This window comes from Nesoenas mayeri, assembly GCF_963082525.1.
Source record: "Nesoenas mayeri genome assembly, chromosome: 14".
In the NCBI taxonomy this organism is placed as follows: domain Eukaryota; kingdom Metazoa; phylum Chordata; class Aves; order Columbiformes; family Columbidae; genus Nesoenas; species Nesoenas mayeri.
The window spans coordinates 17,311,427-17,337,885 of record NC_137556.1 but is presented as its reverse complement, the minus strand read 5'-3'; the positions used below and the strand labels follow the sequence as shown (position 1 = coordinate 17,337,885).

At 55.8% G+C, this 26,459-nt stretch overlaps 1 protein-coding gene across 1 annotated transcript; it reads right to left on the bottom strand.

The window, feature by feature from the left end:
* Window positions 1–11,219: 11,219 nt before the first annotated feature.
* On the bottom strand, window positions 11,220–18,275 carry STING1 (stimulator of interferon response cGAMP interactor 1; the record flags this gene model as incomplete). The annotated part of the gene is made up of 6 exons (XM_080353198.1): window positions 11,220–11,413; window positions 12,808–12,994; window positions 15,096–15,334; window positions 15,492–15,600; window positions 17,275–17,455; window positions 18,031–18,275. 6 exons carry the CDS (start codon window positions 18,273–18,275, stop codon window positions 11,220–11,222), a joined length of 1,155 nt encoding a protein of 384 aa, XP_080209324.1.
* Window positions 18,276–26,459: the final 8,184 nt, after the last annotated feature.

Sequence of the window (26,459 nt, the reverse complement as noted above, 5' to 3'; positions counted from 1 at the left end):
TAAATAAGCAATGAATAAACCCCACAAATTCCCACCCTGTTCCCTGCTGGTTGGTTTAACTACATGACTTAGCTTGGCAATGAGAATTCTTCATTGTTCTCATGCCCTTTAAATGTAATTCAATGTTCTTTCCCAAAATAATTTTACTTGTGTTGTACTATATATATCCCATCAAGATAAAGTATTTCAATGTATTGATGATAACTTCAGTGCTAACATCTGACGTGATTTGTGGTATTTCTTTTCTGACAAGAAAAAACATCTGAGAAAAAGTAAAACAATCTGGAGTTCGGATAATCAGATAAAATTTTGAATCTGGATACATTTTTGCCATGAAGGATGAGATGGTGTGAAAAACCAAGGGGCAACCTACGCGTGATCTACACACACACACTCTAAGTGTGATTTATACAACCAGAAAACCCTGAGTATTTAATCTGTGCAAAGGCTGACTGTCAGCTCCCTATTTATATAGATCAAAATATTGTTTAGATCACTTTGAAAGCGCTGCCCGAGGTTCCATTTTCATTAAATACCAGCTCAGATCTTCTCCTAAAGATAGTGGTATTCAGCATTGGACATTTGTATCACCGAAGCATGAATATAGTCTAAATGTATAGTGGGTATCATGTATCTCCAAAGACATACATTCATTTTGCAACTAATTTATACAAATTGCCTTAAACTGTCTTGCTAATCACAAATATCCGTCCTTCCTAAAAAGCCTTACCTAGCTTTAGCGACAAATCAAAACTATTTTGTACTTATCTGTGTGGGTTTGTCTCCTTAGGAAGGTTTACGGACACCCGACCCTGCCTCAGTTTACCTGTCTTGTCTAATTCTAGCAACCCCCTCCCCCTCTTCGTTTATTTAAAATACAGATTCCTGGCTCTTGGGTTACCCTTTCCCCTAACTTAACTTTTTAAATACAGCAATCAGTTTGCGTTCCGGGATTAGTTCGCAGAGACTTGGTTTTACATTAAGGATTCGCAGCCTGATGTCTCTCGGTCCTCCCGCTGGGCTGAGGCGCCAGGTCCCCAGTTTTGTGCAAACAACATTCCTGCTTCAATGGCTCCTCACAACAAACACCGGCTGTGCTGCCTCGCAGGTGAAAGGGGATTTACCCCCCCGAAAGAGCCTGATCCGCCACTCCTGGAGGGCTGAACGGATGTGCAGATGTGGTGCTCAGGGACACGGGTTAGAGGTGCACTCGGCAGTGTTGGCTTTACGGTCGGACTCGATGATCTTAAAGGTCTTTTCCAGCCAAAATGTTCCTGTGATTCCACGTCCCCCTCAGAGGAGCAGCACTGGGGGGCTGCTCCCCATCTCTGCGTGCTGCAGTTGAAGAAAAGCTGCCAAATTAATGTATACTGTGATTAAGTTGTAAAAGACGTACCCATCATTAACCAGTTAACGTGAGATAAATGTTTTCTGACCACCTGTGAAATGAGGGAATATTTTTCAAGCTTTAGATCCTTCTGCCTGACAAGAGGGAGACAATATGAAGTAATACATTGTTTAGAATCAGAGTGCTTAGTTTATATTAACTAATAATTAATAGGTGTATTGTAATTAAGAAACAAAATATAACTAACATAATTATTTCTTAGTATAGAGGTATGTAAAAATTTTCAAAAACTGTAACGCATATGTAATAATTATGTGAATATCAGCAACGCAAGAGCATCCAGTCTTGGGAGCACTTATGGAGGATGATCCCCAGTGTTCCCCAGCGCTGATAAAATAAAGAATGCTGCTTAACAGTATAATTGACTCTGCTGTTATGTTTATTTCTCCATTTCACAGTGCCCAGGGCTGCAGGTGTTGAGTGTCCCTTGTCCTGCCAGAGCCGTGGGGAGGTTCACCCGTGGGGCTGCCCCACGGCTGCGCAGGGACTGGTGTCACCGTCTGACACGTGTTGGCAGTGATGGGCTGTGGGGTGGATGCGCTGGTGCAGCTCCAGCCTGCAGAGGTGGGGAGCACAGGGGCAGCAAACAGCGTCCAGTGCAGGGAGCCGTTCTGAAATATTAAGGGCTTGAGTCTGTCTCATTCCACCTCCGCTCCTGTCCTGGCAAGTCATGGAATCACAGAATCATTTTGGTTGGAAAAGACCTTCAAGATCATCGAGTCCAACTGTTACCCCACCTCTGGCATTGCCTCATGTCCTGAGAACCTCATGTCCGTCTGTCCAGCCCTCCAGCACTGCCCTGGGCAGCCTGTTCCAATGCCCCACAGCCCTTTGGGGAAGAAATTGTTCCCCACATCCAACCTCAACCTCCCCTGGCGCAACTTGAGGCCGTTTCCTCTGCTCCTGGCGCTTGTTCCTGGGGAGCAGAGCCCGACCTCCCTGGCTCCAAGCTCCTTTCAGGCAGTTCAGAGATCAGAAGGTCTCCCCTCAGCTCCTGTTCTCCAGCTGAACCCCCCAGGTCCCTCAGCCGCTCCATCACACTTGTGCTCCAGCCCCTCACCAGCTCCGTTCCCTTCTCTCAACTCGCTCCAGCACCTCAAGGCCTTTCTTGGCCTGAGAGGCCCAAAACTGACCCCAGGATTTGAGGTTTGGCCTCACCAGTGCTCAGCACAGTGACGGTCACTGCCCTGGGCCTGCTGGCCACACCAGTGCTGGTACCAGCCAGGATGCCGGTGGCCTCTTGGCCACCTGGGCACACTGGCTCATGGGGGCACGCTGTCACCAACACTCCCAGGTCCTTTTCCTCCAGGCACTTTCCAGCTGCTCTTCCCCAGCCTGGAGTGTTCATGGGGTTGTTGTGACCCAAGTGCAGGACCCAGCACTTGGCGTTGTTGAAGCTCAGACAATTGGCCTCAGCCCGTCAATCCAGCTTGTCCAGATCTCTCTGTATGGCCATCCCACCCTCCAGCACATCAACACTCCCACCCAGCTTCATGTCATCTACAAACTGACTGAAGGTGCACTCGATGCCCCAGGGGGTCGTGTGGGGCTGGTGGCAGCAGCACTGGGGGTGCGGTGTCTGGTGCGGTGGCTGGGCCAGGCACAAGGAACGGGACGTGTTTGGTCCCATGTGTGGTGCCTCGTCTTGTGGCTCAGGGTCCCTTCCACCCTCCACTCAGCCCTGGACTGTGGCACTAGGACATTTGTCCTTTCCCAGCAGTGAGGCTGGAGCAGCCCCGTCCCCTGGCTATGCCGCTGCTGGTTTCAGGTCTCTGGCCTCGGGAGGCTGTGTCCAGCCTAGGGGCTCTACCAAGAGTGAGAAAAAGAGAAAAAAGCATGTTCCAGACTAATTAATGCCCCTTCTGTCCCTCCTGCGAGCAGGATGTGTTTGTGCAGACACCACTGTTGGGCTCTTTCCTCGGTGATCAGAGCAGCTCAGGCATCAGTGCTGGTTTGCTGGGGACAAATGGTAACTGGGGACATCCTCTACATCCGTGTCAGCCCTGGTTACCCCTGCTCCTAGTGCAGACCCCAGCACCAGTGGGCAGGACAGAACTGATGAGGAAAGAACAAAAAAGTCTCCCTAAAATGAACACCTTGAAGTTACCATATAAAGGCTGGAGCTGGCGGTTCCCTTGCCAGCAAGAGGCTCGGTGAAACGCCGCCCTGTGTGGGCCCCCGAGCCACCTGTGACCCCAGGCTGGCACCTTCTTTGCTCTTTGGGGCTTTAACTTGGTTTTCCCATTTCTTTGTTCACCTTTCTGTGAGCACTGTGCAGTCGTGCTGGGGACCACTCTCCATCTAACACGTGTTGGAGGTGGCACCACAGAACTACAAGCAAGACTGAGGAACTGTGAGAAATGCACATTTTAGACGCTTGGCTGACAAGTTAATTAAAAGTTGGGATGTTGGGTTTTATGTGTGAGTTAACCCTATGGATGTTACACCAGGCTTGTAAAGGCTCGAGGTCTTAAGGGTGTGTGTGTTATACAGGTCCCACCGAGCCCCTGAGAAGAGGAGACCAAAGGGACTGTGCAGTCAGCAGCAGGTGGACCACAAAGCAGAGGCAGTTAATTAATTAATCACCAGTTTAGGCCCAAGAGATATGAGGGTCCAGCTGTGGCTGAAGTGCTGAGCTGCTCTTTCCCAGCTTTGCAGGGTGCCAAACTTTAACCACAGAAGGTGTGAGCTTAGAGAATCTGCCCTTTTCCTCAGCCACTTCAAACAAGCCCACATTTTAAACAGGATTTTTACTACATGAGAGGTAAATAAAGAAAAATAAATCAGTGTGATTGCAAGAGTCTTTCTTGGAGCATAACCACAAAACTAGGAAAGTGCAACTTAGCTCAGGCCGCCTTTGAAAACGCGGACACTGTTGAGAAGCAGCACCTGAGGGCAGCGCAGCGCTGTGGAACAGTCGCTGCTGCTCACCTGCGCTGGGCTCCTCGGGAGGGTGCACCCGTCCCACCCACACATGCGCTTCTCTGCAGAAGGTGACGTGCGGGTTTTCCCCCATCGATGCACAGGAGCCTCCCGGCTGCCCTGTGAACCCTTCTCCAATAACTTGTGTTAGCTTAGCCTCCTGAAGTGACCGCCCTGCAGCAGCTGGTTCTAAAGCATCAACATTCGCCAAGCGGTCTTTGCTCTGAGCCTGCACAGTTACCAACCAACCTTTAGAAATTACATGGATATAAGATTTAAAGATACAAATAAAAGTAGGTCCTGATGAATCTTTTGAGCTGTTGTCAAGCTACAGAAATAGCTGCCTTTGGCTTCTTCGCCCCTCCTGCCCCAGATGCAGAGGATTCTGTGTTTCCAGAGCTCCGTACAAGGAGCTGGTGAGGGGCTGGAGCACAAGTGTGATGGAGCGGCTGAGGGACCTGGGGGGTTCAGCTGGAGAACAGGAGCTGAGGGGAGACCTTCTGATCTCTGAACTGCCTGAAAGGAGCTTGGAGCCGGGGGGGTCGGGCTCTGCTCCCCAGGAACAAGCACCAGGAGCAGAGGAAATGGCCTCAAGTTGCGCCAGGGGAGGTTGAGGTTGGATGTGGGGAACAATTTCTTCCCCAAAGGGCTGTGGGGCATTGGAACAGGCTGCCCAGGGCAGTGCTGGAGTCACCAGCCCTGGAGGGCTGGACAGATGGGGCTCTTAGGGACATGGGTTACTGCCAGTGTTGGGTTAATGGTTGGATTATGATGATCTTGAGGGTCTTTTCCAACCAAAACGATTCCATGATTCTATAATTTGACCTTTTAAGACAGTTAGAAAGTTTCTGCCCAAAGGCTTCAGGACCCAAGTCATTGGGATGGGTTTGGAGCTCTCAGGGGCAGGAGCACAAACGAAGCTGAGAACATCTGCATCCTGGCACCAGTGGCTCAGGTTTTCGGGTCTGCTGGAAGATGTGTTTTGGTAGTGCCAGCATTAATATTCAAGCCACTGCATAAATTTTTAGAGTCAAAATTGACTGCGGGTCTCCCATTAAGAAAGAAACTTTGCAGCCAAGGTGTGTACTTGGCATAAGGCTTCAGCAGACTGTAGTTACCAGGAATGTAAGCAAAAGTGAGAAATCTCAGCACACTTTCCATGATCCAGTCGCTGACCACCAGCATTATAGAAGTTCCCTCTTTACTGCCGTTGCGAGGACAAGGCCCCACAAGCACAGACAGCGAGAGGGAGAAAACCAGCATCCGGATCAGCTGCTCGGATTCACACACACGTAAGTGAGGGTATTGCCAAGGGCAGGGACCGCTGCGGTTTTGTTCTTTGGTCTGTTAAGCCACGTGTTTTTCCTTCAGCTGCTGATAATGATAAGTATATAAGCATTTTGTTCAGTGCTTGGTCAACTCCAGTTCCCACTACAAACAGAATGAATTGAAATGACTCAGTAAGTTTTTCTGATTTTGAGCAAAGCAGTGACTTGCACACAGTAAGGAGAATGCAACCTCCATAAAAATTCACCATTCCCGAACCAAAAGACAAGAATTTGGGAGCACTGTGCTCCATCCTCCCATCCCTCTGTCCCAGACAGCTGCTGTATTCCTGCACACAGCAGGTCAGTGGGCACCGATGGCTTTTCATCCGAGGTAAAGGAGAGGAGCAGAAGTGAAAACACTTGTAATAGGCAGAAGAACCTGCAGAAGAACCAAAGGTGAGTTTTTCTAAGTTTGTGGTAAAAGCCCAAGCACCTGCTCTGCGATGGGTCTTTGAGACAGCTCACTTATCAGCTACGCTGGGGCTAAAAAGTAAGTCTTTGCTGTATGGAGCAGGGAGAATCACCACAGGCAGTTAACAGCGATTTCTGGTCACCCAGAGGGAGAAAAGACCAAAGCGTGCTGCAGAAAGGAGTGCCCACCTCGGAGCTGGGCTTATGGACACCCAACAGCACCGACACCCTGGTGGGAGCAGCCGAGGTGTGAGGAGGAGCTGTGGGAACCCTCGTCCTCGCTGCCCCCGTGCTCAGCCCGGCCGGAGGGCACAGCCACGCGGTGCCAGGCTCTGTCACTCCCTCTCATTGTTCCCTCATCCTGAGGGCAGAGAGGAGACTCTCGGGCCATGGAGCAGTCTAGGTGTTGGGCAAAAATATCCAGCAAGAACACCCTGCTGCTGGTGGGGCTGGTTGGCTGTGACCAGATGGTCTTTAGCCCTTTGAGGCCTGGATGCCTGAGACCCAGCAGTCCTGCTGCAGAGCTGGCTGGGAAGCTCAGCTCCTTGTCCCACACATCCCACACATCCCACACACCCCTCACACCCCACACATGTCCTTTTCTCCTGGGAGGACAGGCTGGGAGAGTTGAGGTGTTCAGCCTGGAGAAGGCTCCAGGGAGACCTTATTGAGGCCTTTCTGGACTTAAAAGGAGCCTATAAGAAAGATGGGGACAGACTTTTTAGCAGGGCCTGTTGCAACAGGACAAGGGGTGATGGTTTAAACTAAAGGAGGGAGATTCAGGATGGACATGAGGAAGAAATTGTTGCCCCTGAGGGTGGTGAGAGCCTGGCCCAGGTTGGCCAGAGAGGTGGTGGCTGAACCATCCCTGGAGACATCCCAGGCCAGGCTGGACGGGGCTCTGAGCAACCTGAGCTGGTGAAGATGTCCCTGCTCAGGGCAGGGGGAACTGGGGGAGCTTTGGAGGTCCCTTCAACACAAACTATTCCATGATTCTGTGCGTCTCACCCAGTGCAGAAGCAGAGGACAAGGCAGGGCCAGAGCAGCACCAGCCACCCCCCGCTGCTGCACTGAGCCCACCCGCGGGTCACCCGGGGCTCTGTGCTTGTCCAGGGACCAGCCATACTGGGGCTCAGCACCCTGCGTCAGTCTTGGGGCTGTGCTTCTGTTCCCATGGCTTCTGCTCGGGGGGCTCGGGTTGAAGATACCCCTAAATCTGCTCATCACCCCTCGGGTCCCTGGCAGTCCCGGTGCAGTGCTGGTGCCCCTCGCACAGCCCTGCCTGCCCGGGCAGCCGTGTCACCGAGGCACGGGGCACCGCTGTGCAGAGCCCTACCCCAGCACTCATGGTGGCTGGGGACATGCGGAGCTTTAGCCCGCCCGTGGCTGTGTGCACAGCAGTGGTGAGGACATGGTGCTCGGCAGCATGGCCAGGCTGCGGCCCCACGGCACCTTCAGCAGCCGGGGCGTCCCAAGCCAGGTCCGGAATGCTGCAATTAGCACAAAAACTCAGCAGATTTCTGCTATTAGGGGGCTCAAGGGGAAACCGGTTATCTACTGTTTGCCAGCTTGGGCAGCAGCTTCCACTTCCAAGGTTTGATTTTCCTGCCTGCAATTCAGCTCTGCCTGCGACTCTGCCAGCACAGGCCTGGCCTTGCCGTGTGCTTGGCCCTGGCTTTGCCCTTGAGCACGGCAGGAGCTGAGCCTTTGGCTGCCAGCACGGTCTCTGCTGGAACAAGGTTGTGCTGTCAGGTTTCCTCTGCGCTTGTGCCCGTCCCTGGGCTTGTCAGCCACCTTCAGCCCAACCTGCCTGCGGGCCGTGATGGGCAAGGTAAGAAGTGACTGGATGGGAAGGGAGCAGGGCCTTGGGAAGGAGCCGGGGTTTGTGTCCCACGGGGATACCAGTGGATTTGTAGAACCATAGAATCACAGAATGTCCTGAGCTGGAAGGGACCCACAAGGATCATGGAGTCCAGCTCCTGTCCCTGCACAAGACACCCCACAGGTCACCCCGTGTGTCTGAGGACGTTGTCTGGTTTCTTCTTGAACACTGTCAGGTTGGGGCCGTGACACCTCCCTGGGGAGCCTGTTCAGTGTCCAGCACCTCTGGGGGAAGAACCTTTTCCTCATGTCCCACTGACCCTCCCCGGCACATCTTCTGCCGTTCCCTCAGGTCCTGCTTGTGCCCGTGTTGTTGAGCGCAGCCCCGGTGCCACAGCCGTGCATTTACCTCGAATCTCGGCAGGTGCCCACGGCATTTGCTCTGTGCCCTTGGCAACGCTGCTCCCAAACAAGACGTGGGTGATCAGGACCCCTGCCCACCAGCCCAGGGCCAGACCCTCAGGTGCAGGACTCTGCTCGCTGCACCCAGGGGTTTGTGTCCCACCACAAGCGGCAGGTCCATCGCCTGCAGCTCCACAGCTCTGCCTCCTCCCTCCGGCCGGCGCAGCGCATGGCGACAGCCTCGGCAAAGATCCCCCACAGCTCTGCAGAACAGCTGGCTCCCTGCAGCGGCCTTTGCTGCCGCAAACCCTCCCTTCACTGCCCTTTCATCTGCCATTTGTGTCTTTTGCACGGATGCAGCACCCAGAGATTAGGCTGCAGATTAAGGTTTTACTGAATCCTGGAATGGGTTCCAGTTCCCAGTTCCAGCGGACCAACATGCAGCCAAACCTCCTTGGAAAGCTCTGGAGCTGTGGAAACATCTCCAATTGTGTTCTGCTGTGTGCCTGAAAGATGGAGCCCTGATATTCAGCTGGGGTGCTTCACTGAGCAGCAGCTGCCAGGTACGAGCAGTTTTATCCTGGGAAGGAAAGCCAGGGAGAGGCAGAAGGAACTGGAGCTATTTCATGAGTGGATTTAGATGAGAGAGCAATAAGCTGTAGCCGATCCCTCTTTACTTGGGGTCATGCTGGGGGCAGAATGCCTCAGCCCAGAGCACATGTCCAGGCCGGGATAGTGGTACTAACCCATGAGGGACAGCACGTGGTGTCCCACAGGGCGCACAGAGCTCTGAATGTCCCTGGAGCTACATGGGCACCATGTGAAGGGAAGGATGTCCCTGACATTCTGTGATTGTGATTCTGTGATACTGCTCAGCCACAAACCCCTTCACCTTGGCCTGGGAGCGACAAAAAGCCCAGTGCCCTACCGTGATCCCCACAGCTGTGCTGGCTCTGTCCTCTTGGCTGGTCTGTCACCACGGTCCTCACACGGGCTGTGCGTGCTCAGACTGGGGAGCTGGGCTGTAGCAGGAGCCATGAGGCACAGACACGGCGAGGAGCCTGAGCCGGCTGTTTAGAGCCATGGCACATCCGTCACAGAATCACAATCACACAATGTCAGGGGTTGGGAGGGCCCTGGAAAGCTCATCCAGTGCAATCCCCCCATGGGGCAGGAACACCCAGATGAGGTTGCACAGGAAGGTGTCCAGGCGGGTTGGAATGTCTGCACAGAAGGAGACTCCACAACCCCCCTGGGCAGCCTGGGCCAGGCTCTGCCACCCTCACCAGGAACAAGTTTCTTCTCATGTTTAAGTGGAACCTCCTCTGTTCCAGTTTGTACCCATTGCCCCTTGTCCTATCACTGGTTGTCACTGAGAACAGCCTGGCTCCATCCTCCTGACACTCACCCTCTACAGGACCGGAGAGACCACAGCCACACTGGAGAAATGGTGTCAGGGAATGTGGCTTAACTGGGGACTCCCCAGGATCCCCAAAGAGAGGCAGCAGCATCCCCCAGGATGCCTCTGTGTCCCTGGCTCCAGGCAAACCCATCCAGGCAGCTGTGAATGGCGCCAGGCACAGCACTTGTGTCACCGTCCTTAGCCAGGTGGTTGGGTTCCCTCCTCCGAGCCCCTGGACTCCACAGTCCCCTGGGGGTCTCCATGGCCCAGAGGGTGGTTACAGCTGTGTCTGGGCCCTGGTGCTGGAAGCTCAGGCTGAGTACAAGCCTCTGGGATCTCTCTGGGACTTCCTGCCAAAGTCCTGGGAGTTGGGAGGGACCAAACATAGGGATGCTGCAACATCGGAGCCAACAGAGCTGCCTCCTGCCCCCCCTTGCCTCTCAGGGCAGGACTGGCTGGCCAGATCCTCCTTCAGCTCCTGGAAAAAGGGGAAACTGAGGCACAGAGCCCTGGGTACACAGCTCTGGGCCCTGCACCAAGCTCTGCCATGGGCTCTGGCAGCCTGAGGAGCCCTGGGGCCACCATTCTGTCCCATGGCACGCAGCTCTGACCATGCCATGTCACTTGTGCTTGGCTGCCTGAAGGCAGCTGGCTCGCCTGCCCCATGGCCTGCCCCAGGGGCACCTTTGGTATTTTGCTGTCTGCCCGGCTGGCTGGGCTGGTTGAGGCTCCTGCACCCCCAGGCACGGAGGGCTGAGCACCCAACACACGATGTCTTGCACCAGAACCCCCTTGCAAACCCCCCCAGGGCTGCACCTGCCCCTTTCCCAGCGCTCCAGGGGTCTGGCACGTCCTATGGGGCTGTAGAAACACTTCTGCAGAGAGCTCGGGAGGAACGTGGGCACAAAGGGCATCAGATGGCGCTCAGCACAAAACTGCTGGATGGAGCAAAGGCAGGGAGGCTTCCCGCACCGTGGCACCACCAAATGTCACAGTTCCCAGGTCTGGTCTCCTCTGCTTCCCACTCCACATCCCGAGTGGGTGGAACATGGGGATGTTTGCGTGTGACATCAGGCCGGGAGTCCCGTGCATATTCCATGTGCCTGCAGGAGCCGTCAGATGCGCCAGGCCGGGTGGCTGGGGGTGTTGGACCCAGCGCACACGTACACACCATGTCTGGGATTTCCAAAGCCGCTTCTGACAACACAGATGTCCAAGGGCAGACAGCACATCATGCCCAAGATTCAGGATAATGCACTTGCCCCAGCAGAAAACACTTTATATGACACAAATCAAAGCAGATTGAAAACCAACACTTAGTATACGAGATATACATAACCAAGAAGACGGGAACCGTGCCACAGGGCTGTGGTTTGAGTCAGCTGTTCCCAGTCCACGTGGTGCACAGGAGGTTTTGGTGGGGAGTTCCTGCAGGAGCTGGGGATGGCGGCCGCGGGCGGCACTGGATGCGGAAGGAAGGGGAGCGGAGCCCCGAGCCGCGGTGCGGGGCGGCCAGCGCTGCGGTTCAGAAGCCGTCGCTTCGCAAGGGCTGCGGCAGGTCTGACGCGCTGATCTGGAGGTTGAGCTCTGTCGAGGTGAGGGTCGTGGATGGGCTGCGGGGGCGAGTCCCCTCGTGCACGGTGTATTCCTCACGGTGCTGCTGCCGCAGGTGCCAGAGCAGCTCTCTGGACAAGAAGTGGGGCTCTGCTTCACCTGACTCTGCAACAGAAGAAAGACAAAACCCATTGTCAGCGGTCTGGCCCGAGGCAGCAGCCTGGGCAGGGAGCAGAGGTGCTGGGAGATGCCTCCAAAGAGGCAGAATTTCCGGAGAAGTCAAAATACGCCTCTTACTTCTCCTTTCAGCATGCCAGATGAAAGAAATTGAAACAGAGAGTGCAGGAAGGAGAGCAAAACACAGGCACTATGGTTTCCCAGTAGTGCTTGTTGTGTTGGATATAAATGCTCCTCCCCATCAGGGAGAGCGTTGAACCTCCTCTCAAAAACAAGGGGATCCGTTTCAGCAAGAAGCAGCAAGCTGTTCTCAAGCCCCGCTGCTCTGGCGGAGGTGAGAAGGGGAAGGAAAGGAGGATGGTAAAGGGAAAGCCTGGCTCTGTCCCATCCCCACTCAGCAGGAATGGTGCTGAGCCCGCACACCCCAGCACCCATCCTGCTGCCGGGGGCTGCCAGCCCCAGCAGGAACAGCAGCAGGAACAGCAGCAGTGACAGGAGCTGCTCCGTCCTCGGCAGCCCCTGTTACACCTCAGCCTTCAGGGAGCGTTCCTGCTGTCCCAGCAGAAGAGCATTTGTCTCAGGTGACTCTGGGTATTGGACAGGGACCAGCTCTGCCAGCATCCTCCCTACTCCTGAGACCCACAGCAAGAAATCCCTGTGACAGGGGCAGGGACCCCCCAGGGCCATCTGACGATGTGGGTCAGGAATAGTGTGGCCAGCAGGCCCAGGGCAGTGACCGTTCCTGTGCTGGGTACTGCTGAGGCCAAACCTCAAATCCTGGGGTCAGTTTTGGGCCTCTCAGGCCAAGAAAGGCCTTGAGGTGCTGGAGCGAGTGGAGAGAAGGGAACGGAGCTGGTGAGGGGCTGGAGCACAAGTGTGATGGAGCGGCTGAGGGACCTGGGGGTTCATCTGGAGAACAGGAGCTGAGGGGAGACCTATCTCTGAACTGCCTGAAAGGAGCTTGGAGCCAGGGGGGTCGGGCTCTGCTCCCCAGGAACAAGCGCCAGGAGCAGAGGAAACGGCCTCAAGTTGCACCAGGGGAGGTTCAGATTGGATATTAGGAAAAGTTTCTTCCTGGAAAGGGTTGTCAGGCATTGGAATAGGCTGCCCAGGGCAGTGCTGGAGTCACCATCTCTGGAGGGGTTGGACAGACGGACATGAGGTTCTCAGGACATGGGGCAGGGACAGGGGTGGGTTATGGTTGGACTTGATGATCCTGAGGGTCTCTTCCAACCAAAATGATTCTATGACTCTGTGTCTCTCTGTGGGAGGTGTCAGCCAAGCGCTGCACAGATCCCATCTCCTGCCCCTCGTCTGCCCTCACCCGCGGTCACTCAGGGCTGGGGGAGCATGGGGACCCCAACCGTCCCCCGCCCGCTCACCCTCGTAGGGCACGAGCCGGTAGGTGCCCACGCACTCCCGGGAGCCTCTCAGGATCTCCTCCAGCGTCCTGTAGAACAGCTTGGCCTGCTCCACGCGGTCCTCCCGGCTGAAGGCGGCACAGTCATCCTGGGACATGGCGTGGAGGGACTGCAGCGGGGTGGCGTACTCCACTGCGCAGTGCCAGAGCTGCGGGAGGGAGCACAGAGACGTCAGGACAGGGGCACCGAGTGCCCAGCAAAGGGCTGTCGGGGTCCCCAGTGCTGGGCAGAGACTCCTGGGCAGCTCCTGCCCTGTGCTGGTGCTGGGTGCTGGACCCCGGGGATGGGGCCAGTGTCCCCCTGCCCTCAGCTGGGTAGAGCTGTGCCCAAGCGCCGGGTGGGCTCTGGGAGCTCCCTCCCTCCCGTGGGTGCCGGGGTGCAGCCGCTGGCTTTGCAGCACTCCCAAGCCTGGCCTGGGGAGGGGTTTTCCCCATGGAGCTTGGTCCTCCTGGAGACGCCCCTCGCCTGTGTGTGATCACACCTTCTTGGTGTGTTTCCGCTAGAGATGAGGACATCTGAGCACCCCAATGGAGAGCGGGAGAATGGAGAAGACCACATTAATGTTTATAAATATATAAAGGGTGAGTGTCAGGAGGATGGAGCCAGGCTCTTCTCGGTGACAACCAGTGACAGGACAAGGCGTAATGGGTACAAACTGGAACACAGGAGGTTCCACTGAAAGAGGAGAAGAAACTTGTTTGGGGTGAGGGTGTCAGAGCCTGGCCCAGGCTGCCCAGGGGGGTTGTGGAGTCTCCTTCTGTGCAGACATTCCAACCCGCCTGGACACCTTCCTGTGTAACCTCATCTGGGTGTTCCTGCTCCATGGGGGGATTGCACTGGATGAGCTTTACAGGTCCCTTCCAATCCCTGACATTCTGGGATTCTGTGAAATGCTGGCAAGGTGAATGCACAGCTGGAAAGAGGCTGATCAAACAAACAAGGAGAGATTTGCTAAGGCCATCAAAAATTCCAAGGAGGAGCAGGGTTACCAGTAACTCTCATACTGGGATGAGGGGATGGCTCAGCAGATCTCTTATGCAGCTGCTTTCCCCACAGCAGATACTGAGATTTATGGTAGGAAGGGAGGGGAGAAATAAGCAACCCAGTAGGGCAGGCCCTGTGTGGTTGGGTTCCACCTCATACTCTGGTTTGGCTGGTCTGATCTTTCTGCAACTCTCCTTTCCTTGGATAGTTTCATTAATGGTCCCATTCACTGAGCACTTGGAATGTAGCTCCCAGTGCCAGAAATCATGACTTGGCTAAGACAAGAGGGAACAATCTATCCTTGCAGTGGGGGTACTGATGGCAAACCAGACAGTTTGAGTGTGTCAGAAGGACGAGGGACGGGAGCCCTGGGTAAATGTGGAGCAGCGGGAAGAGCTGCCAGCCTGGAGCGCAGTCACCGCAGTGACCAAGCCAGTGTCACTGCCACGTGCGCCCTCGGCACTGCCCGGACAGCGCGCTGGGGACAGCGGTTCAGGACAGTGCTGGGCTGTGGAGCTGCTGGAGGTCACTGGGTGCGACTGACTCAGCGGGAGCCCGGCAGATGAAACAGCGTCAGTGTCTGCATCCCCACAGGGAAACCCAGCGCTGACCGCGCTTCCCCGGGAGCGGGGCCAGGAAAGGAGCCCTGCCGGGTTTAGAACCAGCAGCTCAGTGCTCAGCACCATCAAACGGCAAAGTAGGGGGAGCCAGGTGAGAAGCATCGCTCTGCTGACGCCTCCACCCAGGGCTGGGTCAGCAGGACCAGGGGGTTCCCTCCTCCAGGGGTGCAGGGCAGAGGCCCATCTGCCTGGAGGCGTGGAAGGAGGTGAATGCAACAGGAGGTGGAGGGATTTGGGGCTCAGCCTGGGAAAGAGGTGACTGGAGGAAGGGGAGAGTCAAATTATATAGTGACTCACACAGACATTTTCAAGCATCCTTCACAACAAAAGGAAAAATTCACTTGTCCTATGAGAAGTGGACCCCACATCTGCTTTTTTTCTGCTCAGTTTCCTGCTGTTTTCCAGACTGAAATCAACTCCAGGAGGGGTTCAGTGAGCCCAACGTCCCCGCAAGGGCTGAGCCGGGAGGAGGCAGCCGGGGGGACGGGCTGCAGGGGCCGGCACGGACAGGACCTCTCCATCTCACGGGACCTGAGGGCTGGGGACACTGTCCTGCCCTCACAGCCGCCTCTGGGCCAGGATCTGAGGCCAAGGAGACCTTTGGGCTGAGCCATACTGACCACTCTGACGCTGCCCTCAGCCTACCTTGTTGTCTTCATCCCTGATTGCGTACAGGCTGTGTTTATAGACCCTTTTTTTGGTGCCAGCTCGGCTCAGGGTAGTTTCGGCGAGGTCTGTCAGGTACTGGATATTGCTGTCAACTTTCTCCAGGTCATCATAGACATCACAGCTCAGAGGGATCAAGATGTGGAGCTTCCAGGTCTCCCTGCATGTCAGCACGTTGGGGTTGGCTCTGCTGAATTCCTCCATCGACTTTTTCACCCCTGGTGGAAGAGAATATTGGGCAGAGGGGCCTGGTGTGAGTACAGCTGCTTTCTACCTCGGTTCCCATTCCCCTGCTGACACTGTAGAAGCGAGAGGATTGTTATCAGGAGCTATTTCTATCCATAGGCATGATAATGCAGGGAAAGAGCTACGTACGTGGCAGGACTATTTTTAGGTACCCAACGTAATAAGACCAGGCCAGCCCATGAGCGACGTTCTGCTTGGACGTCTCAAACATCTCAGACATTTCCACCGCTGAGGGCTTCTGCAGAGAGAAGGACAGACAGACCAGTGGCGATGACAGCAGACACCAGTCAGTTCCCTATGGGGACTGCGGAGCAGCCGCGCCCCCAGCGAGATCTGAAGAGTGTAACCTCATCTGGGTGTTCCTGCTCCATGGGGGGATTGCACTGGATGAGCTTTCCAGGTCCCTTCCAACCCCTGACATTGTGGGATTCTGTGATTCTGAGTGACCAGCCCTGCTGGCCCTTTCACTGCCCCATGGGCCAAACGCCCTCGACGGCCCACACAGCCCTGCAGGTGAGGAAGCTGATGCTGGGGTGAGCTGGACACCCTCCTGGCTGCATCCTCCACCGGGACTGCGCGTCCCAGTGCAACCCGTGCATCTGCCCAGCGCTTCCAGCACGCGGGAAGAGACACCCCAGCACCCGATGGTGGCATTTCCAGGGCCTCTGCCAGCTCTGTGTGTTCATTTAGGTAGAAATGGGTGTTGAAACCCTATGTGCACCTGATGGCTGCCATCCCCAAAGCACCTTTCTGTCACCTGTGTGACCCCTCTCGCCTCCCAGCTCTGCTGGGTGAAGCAGAGCCCTCCCCACGCCGCAGAGGTCCCCGGCGCTGGGCTCGGCCACCACAGCACGCCTGATAATTAACGCTTTGCAGACTGCGCAGGCTGCTCTTCCCCCAAGCACCAGCTTGACTGGCGGAATTAAAGCCACACTTTTTTTGTGTCACGGGAGCTACGGCTGCAGCAGGGGTGGCCGTGGTCAGTAATGGCAGCCGGGCCCCACCAGCACGCGTGGCAGAGTGGGGCCGAGATCAGCGCCTCGGCTGAGCTAGCGAGAGCGTGTCTGCTGCTGCGGGGCTGTACGTGCGGGGGCAGAACATGAGGAAGGTCAACAAGGGCAAGCGTGGGGTCCTGCACCTGGGGAGGGATAACCCCCGGCACCAGTGCAGGTTGGGGTGGACCTGTTGGAAAGCAGCTCTGCAGAGAACTTGAAAGTTCTGGTTGACAACAGGGTCACCATGAGCCAACAATGTGCCCTTGTGGCCAACAGGCCAATGGTACCTGGGTTGAATGAGGAAGAGTGTGAGCAGCAGGTGAAGGGAGGTGAATCTTCCCCCTCTGCTCTGCCCTGGGGAGGCCACATCTGCAGTTCTGGGTCCAGTTCTGGGCTCCCCACTTTAAGGAGAAAGAGTTACTGGAGGGAGTCCAGTGGTGGGACACAAAGATGCTGAGGAGCCTAGAGAGCCTTATGAGGAGAGACTGAGAGAGCTGGGGCTGTTCAGCTGGAGAAGAGAAGCTGAGAGGGATCTTATCAATGTTTATAAATATCTCCAGGGTGGGTGTCAGAGGATGGACCAGACTCTGTTCAGTGGTGCCCAGTGCCAGGGTGAGGGGCAACAGGCACAGACTGAAACACAGGAGGTTCCATCTGAATATGAGGAGAAACTTTTTTGCTGTGAGGTGCCAGAGCCTGGCCCAGGCTGCCCAGAGCGGGTATGGAGTCTCCTTCCCTGAGACATTCAAACCCGCCTGGACGTGACCCCGTGTGATCTGCTCTGTGACCCTGCAGGGGCTGGACTGGGGGATCTTCAGAGGTCTCTTCCAACCCCAACCAGTCTGAGATTCTGTGACTGCCTGGGGCTGCCAGGCTCCCTGGGACACCCGGCCGGGCAAGAGGTGTTGGTGCCTTACGTTGAGTCCCAACATGAAGGTGAGGAGATGGCCCACGCTGGCCAGGACGAGGTGGAGGCCCAGCTGCCACCCATCTCCATCGAAAAGAGCCACGTAGGCTGAGCCAGAGACGAGCAATGAGGGCAGGTGCCAGTGCAGGGGGACACAGGCGTTCAGGGCTCTCCATAAGCTGCCGTGGTGCCTGGGTGGGAGAGGAGACAGGAGACAGGCTGGTGACCACCCACCATCCCTGTCTGCAGCACTGGCCAGGGGATGGTCCCACTGCCCTGCCAGTGCCACTGACCTTCTGGAGCAGCAAAGAGCCCTGTGGGACCCTGCCCAGCACCAGGGTGCACCCAGGCTGGGGCTTCTGCAGCACCCCTGGGTCTGGGAGGGCAGCAGACGCAATGTCACCTTGGACAGCAAGAGGAGGTTATCGCCAACAGCCTTGTGTCCTCTGGCAGTGGATGAGATTGGGGCTGAGATCGGCTCCCCAGGGAAAGGGCGCACTTGGAAGGAAAGGGAGATGTCAACAGATAATGGGAGAGATGGGCAGGCAGGAGAAGGGAGAGGAGGAGAAGAAGAAGGAGGAAGAGGAAGATGAGGAACTGAGAAAGATGCAAGGCTGATGGACAGCAGCCTGTGCTGCTGGGGCACAGCAGAGCATCACCGCAGAGGACATGCATGGGGTTAGAAACAAGGAACAGATCCCTCCCGACACCCAGAGGCTGCTGTGCCCCTGTCCCCCCAGGAACCTGGGAGACAGCGCTGGCTCACCTGGACTGCAGGTGGAAGATCTCCTCCGCCAGGTAGCAGATGCCCTTGAGCAGCACCCAGATCTGCAGGGCCACAAAGTGGGAGATGAGGCTGCGAGCGGTGGGCGTGAGGGACTCCTCGGCGAGGTACAGCGCCGCGGTGCTCAGGGCCAGCAGCAGGTACATGGCGCGCCGTGCTCGCCCGCCCCGCGCCGTGGGGATGAGCAGGGCGGTGGGGCGGCTCGGCCGCCGCGACTCCTGAGACATCTGCAGCAGAGAGGCGTCAGGAGGGACTGTCGTCCCCAGCAGCCACAAGGAGTGGAGAAAGGGATGCACATCGAGCACACTGAGCACCCCGGAGCACACAGCAGAGCCGACCCTCCCTTTGCAGGCTGCTGGAACGCAGCAGGTTCCATCGCGCTGCCCAGGCCACCTTGGGGCTGTCCCCGCGCCCACGTGGGCTCAGCTAGAGAGAGCCTGGGTGGCCACCCCACTCCCAAATCCATGCCAACCCCACGCCAGCCCTCCCTGCTCCGCAGCCACGGAGTCGCTCCTCTCACCACACCCACCGCAGCAGTTACCGCCGCCAGCGCTGATGCTGCGTTACTGGGCTCTGGGCTCCAGCCCGGGTGGCCGCGGCTCCTCTAGACGCTGCTGCTGCAGACGAACCCAGAACCCCGGCACCGAACAGGCTGCTGGTGCCACAGGTGGAGCTGCGCAGTTCTGATAAAAATCAAACCGAAAGAAAATGAAACTGAAAATGCAGGCAGAAGCAGCAGAGCCCTCCCACACAGGTCACACGCGAGGGCGTCCAGCCCATGGGGACTCCAGGTGCCGGGCAGCGCTGGGTGGATGTGGCGGGTTTCGACATCCGTGAGGTTTCACCTTGGGAAAGTCCCCACGTACCTGCCAAGTCACAGCAGGGCTGATTGGAGCTGGAAGGAGGGAGGAAACCAGAATTTATTGACATTGAATTTATTAAGGGCAGCAGATTTCAAAGGTTGCTTTTATTAAGCACAGCAGGTTCCAGGGCTGAAACACAAGCAAATCCCTTCTAGCAGAGAGAGTGACTCACTTGATGCAGCCTGTGTCCCCCGCAGCCCCCGGAGGTGCTGGCTGGTGACAGTGCCACGGGCACTGGTGACACAGCAGCGGCTTCCTCGGCTGGGCTCTCGCTGGCCAGGCAGGTCCACGAGCCTCCCATGTCCATGGTTCCAGTGACCACAGACCCAGAGCAGCCCAGGTACTCCAGGCCTTTGTTGACTCTGTTGTTAGAACTGGGGTTTGCCCTCAAGCCTCCCAGGTCCCTGGTCTGAGCAGCAATCTGTAGCCGAGCAGCATCACCCACCCTAGAGGAAGATTGACTTGGGACACACATACACAAGTCCATAGGACCTGGTGTGATGCACCTGAGGGTGCTGGGCGAGCTGGCAGTTGACACAGCCTCTCTGATCTCTTTGAAACAACATAGCCATCAGGAGGTTCTAGTGAGTGGGAGAAGGCAAACATCACAGCCAGCTTGAAGCAGGGCCAGAAACAGTGCTTGGTGAACTACAGCCTGCCCAACCTCTCCTCTGTCCCTGGGAAGGTGATGGAGCAAATCCTCCCGGCAATCACTGCCGAGCGCCCGAAGGATGAGAAGGGAACAGCCAGCAGGGACTGACAAAGGGCACGTCACACCTGACCCACCCCAGTGCCTGAGATTGAGATGCTGAGATGATGGGATGATGAGATGGGATGACTGGCCGCGTGGATGAGGGGAGAACTTTCACTTCAGCAAAGCTTTCAGCACCATTTCCCATGGCCTCTGTGAAGCCAAACTAAGTAGGTACAGGCTGGGTAAGGGTGTGACTGTCCAAAATGTGCTCTGGGTCCGGCTGCATTTGCCCAGGAATGACTGTGGAGGCAAGAGCATTCTGAGGGACCCTGGCAGCCCCTGCAGGCACCGTGCCGGGGGTTTCTGCGGGCTGCAGCAGGCACACAGCACGTGGATCTTGGTCCATCGTGCCCACAGGTCACATTTAATTCATGCCTTTGCAAACCCAGAGGTTGAGAGGAAGGAAGAGACGCCGAAGAGACTGGCAGCGTGCTACCTGGACTCATCCCAAGGTTATGGGACTCTGTTTTGGCGGTACCTCGGAAACCTCAGCAAACCCACTTTACAGGGATCTGCCCAGTGTCCCCAGCCTGGGCAGCACTTGTGGATACAGCCAAGGGATGGTTGATTGCTTCTTCAGCACAAAGCTTGGCTCAAACATCAAGCGAATCCCTTCCTGCTCCTGCGCTGGCTTGTCCCTGTGCCCGGTGTCACTGCCCAGCCCCGGCTGGTGCTCGTGGCTGGTGGAGGTGCTGCCTGAATCCCCAGCCCTCGTCTGGCGGGTCCCCGAGCGGGTGCCTCTCCTGCCCAGGAGCCCAGCCTCTTGCTGTCAGTCCGACCCTCAGCACGCTGACACCTGGCGTTTCCGTCTCTTTCGCTTCTGCTCTGAGCCAGCCTTTGCCACGCAGCCCCCGGCCCACCTCGTACGTCAGCTGTTGCCGGGGTGCTAATCGCAATAAAAAAGCAGCGTGGAAGAGCCGTTTTGTCTGGCAGAGCCTGCAGAAGCGGATGACAAGGCTGAAGGGGGCTGAGGGTTGGAGCTAAGCGGAGTTGCACCTGCAGTTCCAGGCCAGCTGCAGACGAGGACAAAACGAGAACTGCCACTTTCTCAGCCACATCGTGTCACCTCTGCAGCACTTCGCTCCTGAACAAGCCCCGCAGCCACCCCCAGCCCCTCTAAGGCTCCCTGCCACGCTGCCCATGGGACTGTGCCTATGGTGCACGGCGTGGAGCAGAGCTCTGGTGCCTGGTCCAGGAGCTGAGCCTAAACTCCAGGAGTGAGATTTGAATGTCTCCAGCGGAGTCATCTGTGACATCGGAGCTGGCCTGGGGCTGGAGAGCCCAGCGCTGCAGCCAGCAAGAAGCAGCAGCGCCACAGCTGCCGCTTTGTCCTCCCCGGCTTTATCTCTCACTGACAATTTGCACTTCCAGATTGTGCCTGGATTGATGTTTCCTCTTTCCCTGCTTGCTGTTATTCCCTCAAGGGAAGGGGACAACAAGTCATGCATGATGCCAAAAGATATTAAATGTATAAAGCCACCTGGCAAGTGACCTCCCCAGACCAGCGTCATGGCACTTCCAACCCGGCTAGTGCTGACACCTCTGTCTGAGATTTGGTTGCACAAAGAAATCAGCTCTCTGTGAGGCAATCTATAAATGCACCTACACTGCAGACCCCGCTGAGATTAGCAGAGGTTTTTAAGCCACTAGTGTGTCAGGCAGCGTAAACCCCTCACGCACCATGTGCCACGGCTTTTTGCTGACCACACAGCAACACGTGCACCAGCTGGTGCGTATTGCTGCAAATCACCAGACTGGCAGTGGCACAGACAGACGCACGGGCCACCCTCACCTTCCCCACGCCCCTCGTCTTGGGCCACCTGCCCAAGGGCAGCATCTCACCAATGCATCTGTGGGGAGCTCCTGACTCGGACAAATCACAGCAAAACCGCCTCACCGTGTTATTGGAGGCGTCCATGGTCACCTGCTGGATAACCGACCCACCAGCGCCAAACCAGTGAGCACTAACCTCCCACCCAGCTGGGCCTTACTGGTTTCCACACCGCTGCGGTGAGCGGAGACCGGCCAGGGCAGCTCGGTGGGTGGTGGGTGGGTGTCCGAATGCAGCATGGACCTCAGCACCATGTTCTAATACTTAAAGGGTGGCTACAAAGAAGGTGGAGACGCCCTTTGTACAAGGAATCAGGTGGAAAAGACATGGGGCAATGAGTATAACTTACTCCTGGGAGATTCCAAGTGGACACAGGAGTGAGTCTTTTTTCCAATGAGAATAACCAGCCATTGGAATAATCTCCCCAGGGAAGTGGTGGATTCCCCAACATTGGACACTTCTAAGATTCAGCTGGACAGGGCTGGTCCAGCTTGTCTAGTCAGGGCTTTTGCCGAGAAAGGTTGGACCAGTTGATCCTTGAGGTCCCTTCCAACCTGGTATTTGATGATTCATATGATCCTATGATTCCCTGCTGCTGCGAACACCTTTGCCGGCTCTGTGGGACCAGAATGGACCTCGGCTCGCTCTGCCATTGGTGTCTGACTCTGCCGGGTGTAACAGAGGGAAGAATTTGTGTGAAATTGTCCGTTCGCGTGGTACCGCCGGGCAGAGCAGCTTTGGGGCGGCCCCAGCTGGGGCGGCCGTCAACACACCAGCTCTTCTGCTGCCCATCCATGGGGCTTCAGCGGCTCCTGGAAGAAACACCAACCAGCATGGGAAAAAAGTGCCCTCTGAGTCTGTTTTATAAAGATGTAAAGGTTTCAGCAGCTATGGAGACAAGTAACTCTCAGCTCGTGGCTGCAGGAAGGGATGCGGATCCCTTTGGCAAGAGGCAGAGCTTTCTTCTCCCTGACCTTCTGCTTCACTTCTCCACTGCTCCAGCTCCATTTTTATAGGAGGTTATTTTCTCTGGAGTTTGATCACTGTATGCCCAGCACTGGTAAAGTGTGGCCTTTTCCCTTCTCCAGCTGTGTGCTACCTCCTCCAGGGTTATCTTTTCTCACTTTCTGACAACCAGAGATAGGACAAGGGGCAATGGGTGCAAACTGGAACACAGGAGGTTCCACTTAAAGATGAGAAGCAACTTTTTCCCAGTGAGGGTGTCAGAGCCTGGCCCAGGCTGCCCAGGGGGTTGTGGAGTCTCCTTCTGTGCAGACATTCCAACCCGCCTGGACACCTTCCTGTGTAACCTCATCTGGGTGTTCCTGCTCCATGGGGGGATTGCACTGGATGAGCTTTCCAGGGCCCTCCCAAACCCTGACACTCTGGGATCCTGTGATTCTGTTTGAATCCTCCCTGCTTGCTGAAGCGCAGAAAAATCAGATTTAGCCAGCTAGGCTGGGAAGTTTCTACTCCTTTAAATTTTTGTGCCTTTCCTTAAGCATGTCTTTTTTTTTCCCTAGCACAGCACTGCAACCTGACCCTGCTGAGCAAAGCCCATCGGAGGGAGATGGAAAAGGAAAGGCTGGAGTCATCTGAGGACAGGGCGGGCTCAGCTGGCTGCTCCGGTGATGCTCTGCTTTTTGGGAGGGTGGCGTTGGCACGGGCCGGCGTTGGCAGGCACGGGCAGCAGATCGCTCCTTGCTTCTCTCTGGAGCAGAAGCGAAGAGCACAGTGGTGCCCGCACAACGAGAGACCCCCGTGCCCCCTGCTACTGCAGGCCCCGCTCTCAGAAAGGCAGAGAGCTGCAGGTGGAACATATAAAATGCCGCGCTGGGGTGCTGCGCGAGGGACCAACTGGTGTGGGGAGACAGCACCTGCCTGACTGGGAACGTTTGCTGCGCAGCGATGGCTGGGGAACAGCTGGGACTTTTCGGAGTAACCTCAGCCCAAAGCATCTTCTCTGGTGCTGGTGACCAGAACTCGTCCTTCTGGAGAACAGGACCAGGGTGGGATGGGAGAAAATGAATATTTTTTATTCATTGGGCAAGTGTGTGTGCTGAGGACATCTTAAATTACACCTTTAGAATTAACTGCTCTGGCATTCTCATGGGGTATGAAGCTATTGAAACTTCAGTAGCTCTGTGGCCAAACCAGCAAGCAGCTGCGTGCGGCTTTCTGAACTTTGATACTTAAACTATGTATAGTGTAGTCCCACAGTCCTGTGCAAGTAAACCAAGCTACTCCTAATCCTAGATGCTAGTCTAGCAAGGCCAGGGTTAACTATATCTCACATGGGAGTTAACACTGCAGTTTTAAGAGGGTTACATGTAGTCCTTGGGGACAAGAGGTTAAAATGTGAATAGATGGGGAACTAGTTAGTAAATTAAGGCTTGAATTATGAAGTAATGTTCGATTTTTTTAGAAGTTTAATGGTTACTGTGGTGAGATGAGTTATAGGAGCACTGCAAACATCGCTTGTTCTTTAATGTTTTGTGCTACTGAATTATAGAGTGCACCAGAGCATCAGAACTGAAAGCCAGGTTTGGCCCTGTCACTCGGTTTAGAATGTGGGTCAGTGCCACTGTGTGCGTGTTGGGGCAGGGGTGGGAGAGGCTGAGAAACGCAGGACACCGGCAACAGTCACAGGTGAGGCGAAGAGAAGCGGGGAGACAGGCAGCAGGTGGGATGAGGAGTTCCTGCCAAGCAGCAATGGACAGACAGGAGGCAGCTGGGTGGTGAGAAAGGGCTGCAGGCAGGGCCGCAAAGGGGAAAGCTAAACAAGGAACCTCAGCAAAGCGAGAAAGGAAGGGGAAAGAGAATGTGAAAGACGTGAAAACCATGGTGCAATGGGGCAAAAAGCCAGGAGGGGAAAGCCTGACCTCGAGCTCAGCCGGGCCAGGTATTCCCTGGCTCTGCTCCCCGTCGCTCAGGTTAATGTTTGCTTGTGCCTGATGGTTCCTGCATCTTACGGCGTTTCTAGATGTGTCCGAGCTGCCATGGAAATGTTCAACGTATTGCCACACCAGGCCAAGATCTAACGGCGAATGTTGAGGGAAAGAGACACGGCCCAGTGTCCGACTCCCCACAGCGAGTTCCCGTCACCCACCCACAGCTACAGCCGAAGCTCAGAACCTGTGACCCGGATTTGCCTTTCTGCAGCCCCCAGGGGACTGATTCTGTGAAACACAACAAAAGTGACTTTCCTACTTCCATCTCTTATATCTTTGAGAAGTTCATGTGCCTCTGGTAAAAAACAGCAGATCATAGTTATCCCTGGTACTAAAACCACCACAAAACTATTTTCTGATCTCTTTATTTTCAAAATGGTTGACTCTCTGGGTTGAGTTTTACAATGCTCTACCAAGGGGGACTTTTCGAAGCTTGACAAGGAAAATCAGCCATCCCGACTGCTTCTGTTGCTACTGTGAAGGAAAAATAATTTTCCAATCTGGGGACAAAATCCAACACTTGTTTTTCTGAGATGAGTTTAATCTTGGCTGCTGTGCATAGTCATAGAATCACAGAATGTCCTGAGCTGGAAGGACCCACGAGGATCATCGAGTCCAACTCCTGTCCCTGCACAGGACACCCCTCAGGTCACACCATGAGGACGTTGTCCAGTCTCTTCTTGAACACTGTGAGGTTGGGGCCGTGACACCTCCCTGGGGAGCCTGTTCAGTGTCCAGCACCCTCCAGCTCCTCATGTTCAGATGGAGCCTCCTGTGTTTCAGTCTGTGCCCGTTGCCCCTCACCCTGTCATTGGGCACCACTGAACAGAGTCTGGTCCACCCTCTGACACCCACCCTGAGATACTGATCCTATTGATCAGATCCCTCTCAGCTTTTCTTCTCCAGCTCAACAGCCCCAGCTCTCTCAGTCTCTCCCCATAAGACACAGAACCCTTCAGATCATTGGCAGCACCCAGAAACATTCTCTGATGGCCTTTTTTCTGATACAAGCTGCTTAGTCACCTGTAAACAATTCCTATTATTGTCCATACCGCTGATTTCCACGGAGATGCTGGATGGAATTAATTTTACTTCTACATTTGGCATTGGGTCCATGGACGCTGCCACTGCTGGAGAACGTTCGTCTCCCTCGGTGGCACCGCTGGCCCCACGGGCACAGGGAGGGTCCCGAGTCCTGCGCTTGGTCACCGAGCTTGTGCTCGTCACTCAACAGTGTGTCTCCGGGACGCTCGGCAAGCACGGTGTTGTATTGGAGATACTTTGCCATGTAAATAAAGCCTGTTCAATGGTTCAAACCTTTATTACGCAGCCACACTGTGACCTGCTGGGTGGACTCTTGGCTGAGGGAGCTGGGGCTCTGGAGCTGGGCAAGAGGACACTGAGGGGGGACTCATTCCTGGGGATCAATATGGAAAGGGGCAGTGTCAGGAGAATGGAGCCAGGCTCTGCTGGTGACAACCAGTGACAGGACAAGGGGCAATGGGTGCAAACTGGAACACAGGAGGTTCCACTTAAAGATGAGAAGAAACTTGTTGGGGTGAGGGTGTCAGAGCCTGGCCCAGGCTGCCCAGGGGGTTGTGGAGTCTCCTTCTGTGCAGACATTCCAACCCGCCTGGACACCTTCCTGTGTAACCTCATCTGGGTGTTCCTGCTCCATGGGGGGATTGCACTGGATGAGCTTTCCAGGGCCCTTCAACCCCTGATATCTGGGATCCTGTGGCTCTGTTCCCCACTCTCCCAGCCCTAAAACTGTGTGACCACCCGCCAGCCCCGCGTCTCCACCCACGGGGTCGCTGGGCCAGTGTCACCCCCGCAGGGCACCCGGTGTCACCAGCACCACTCTTGGCGCCACTTCACGTGTTCCCGGGGGTCTCTGCCTGCCCCAGCCAGGGTCACCACCGGGCGGCGCCCCACGGGCCCCAGCCCACGGCCGGGAAGACGCCTCGGGCCCTCCTGAGGCCTCAACCTCCCCACCCGCAGACCGCGGGGGC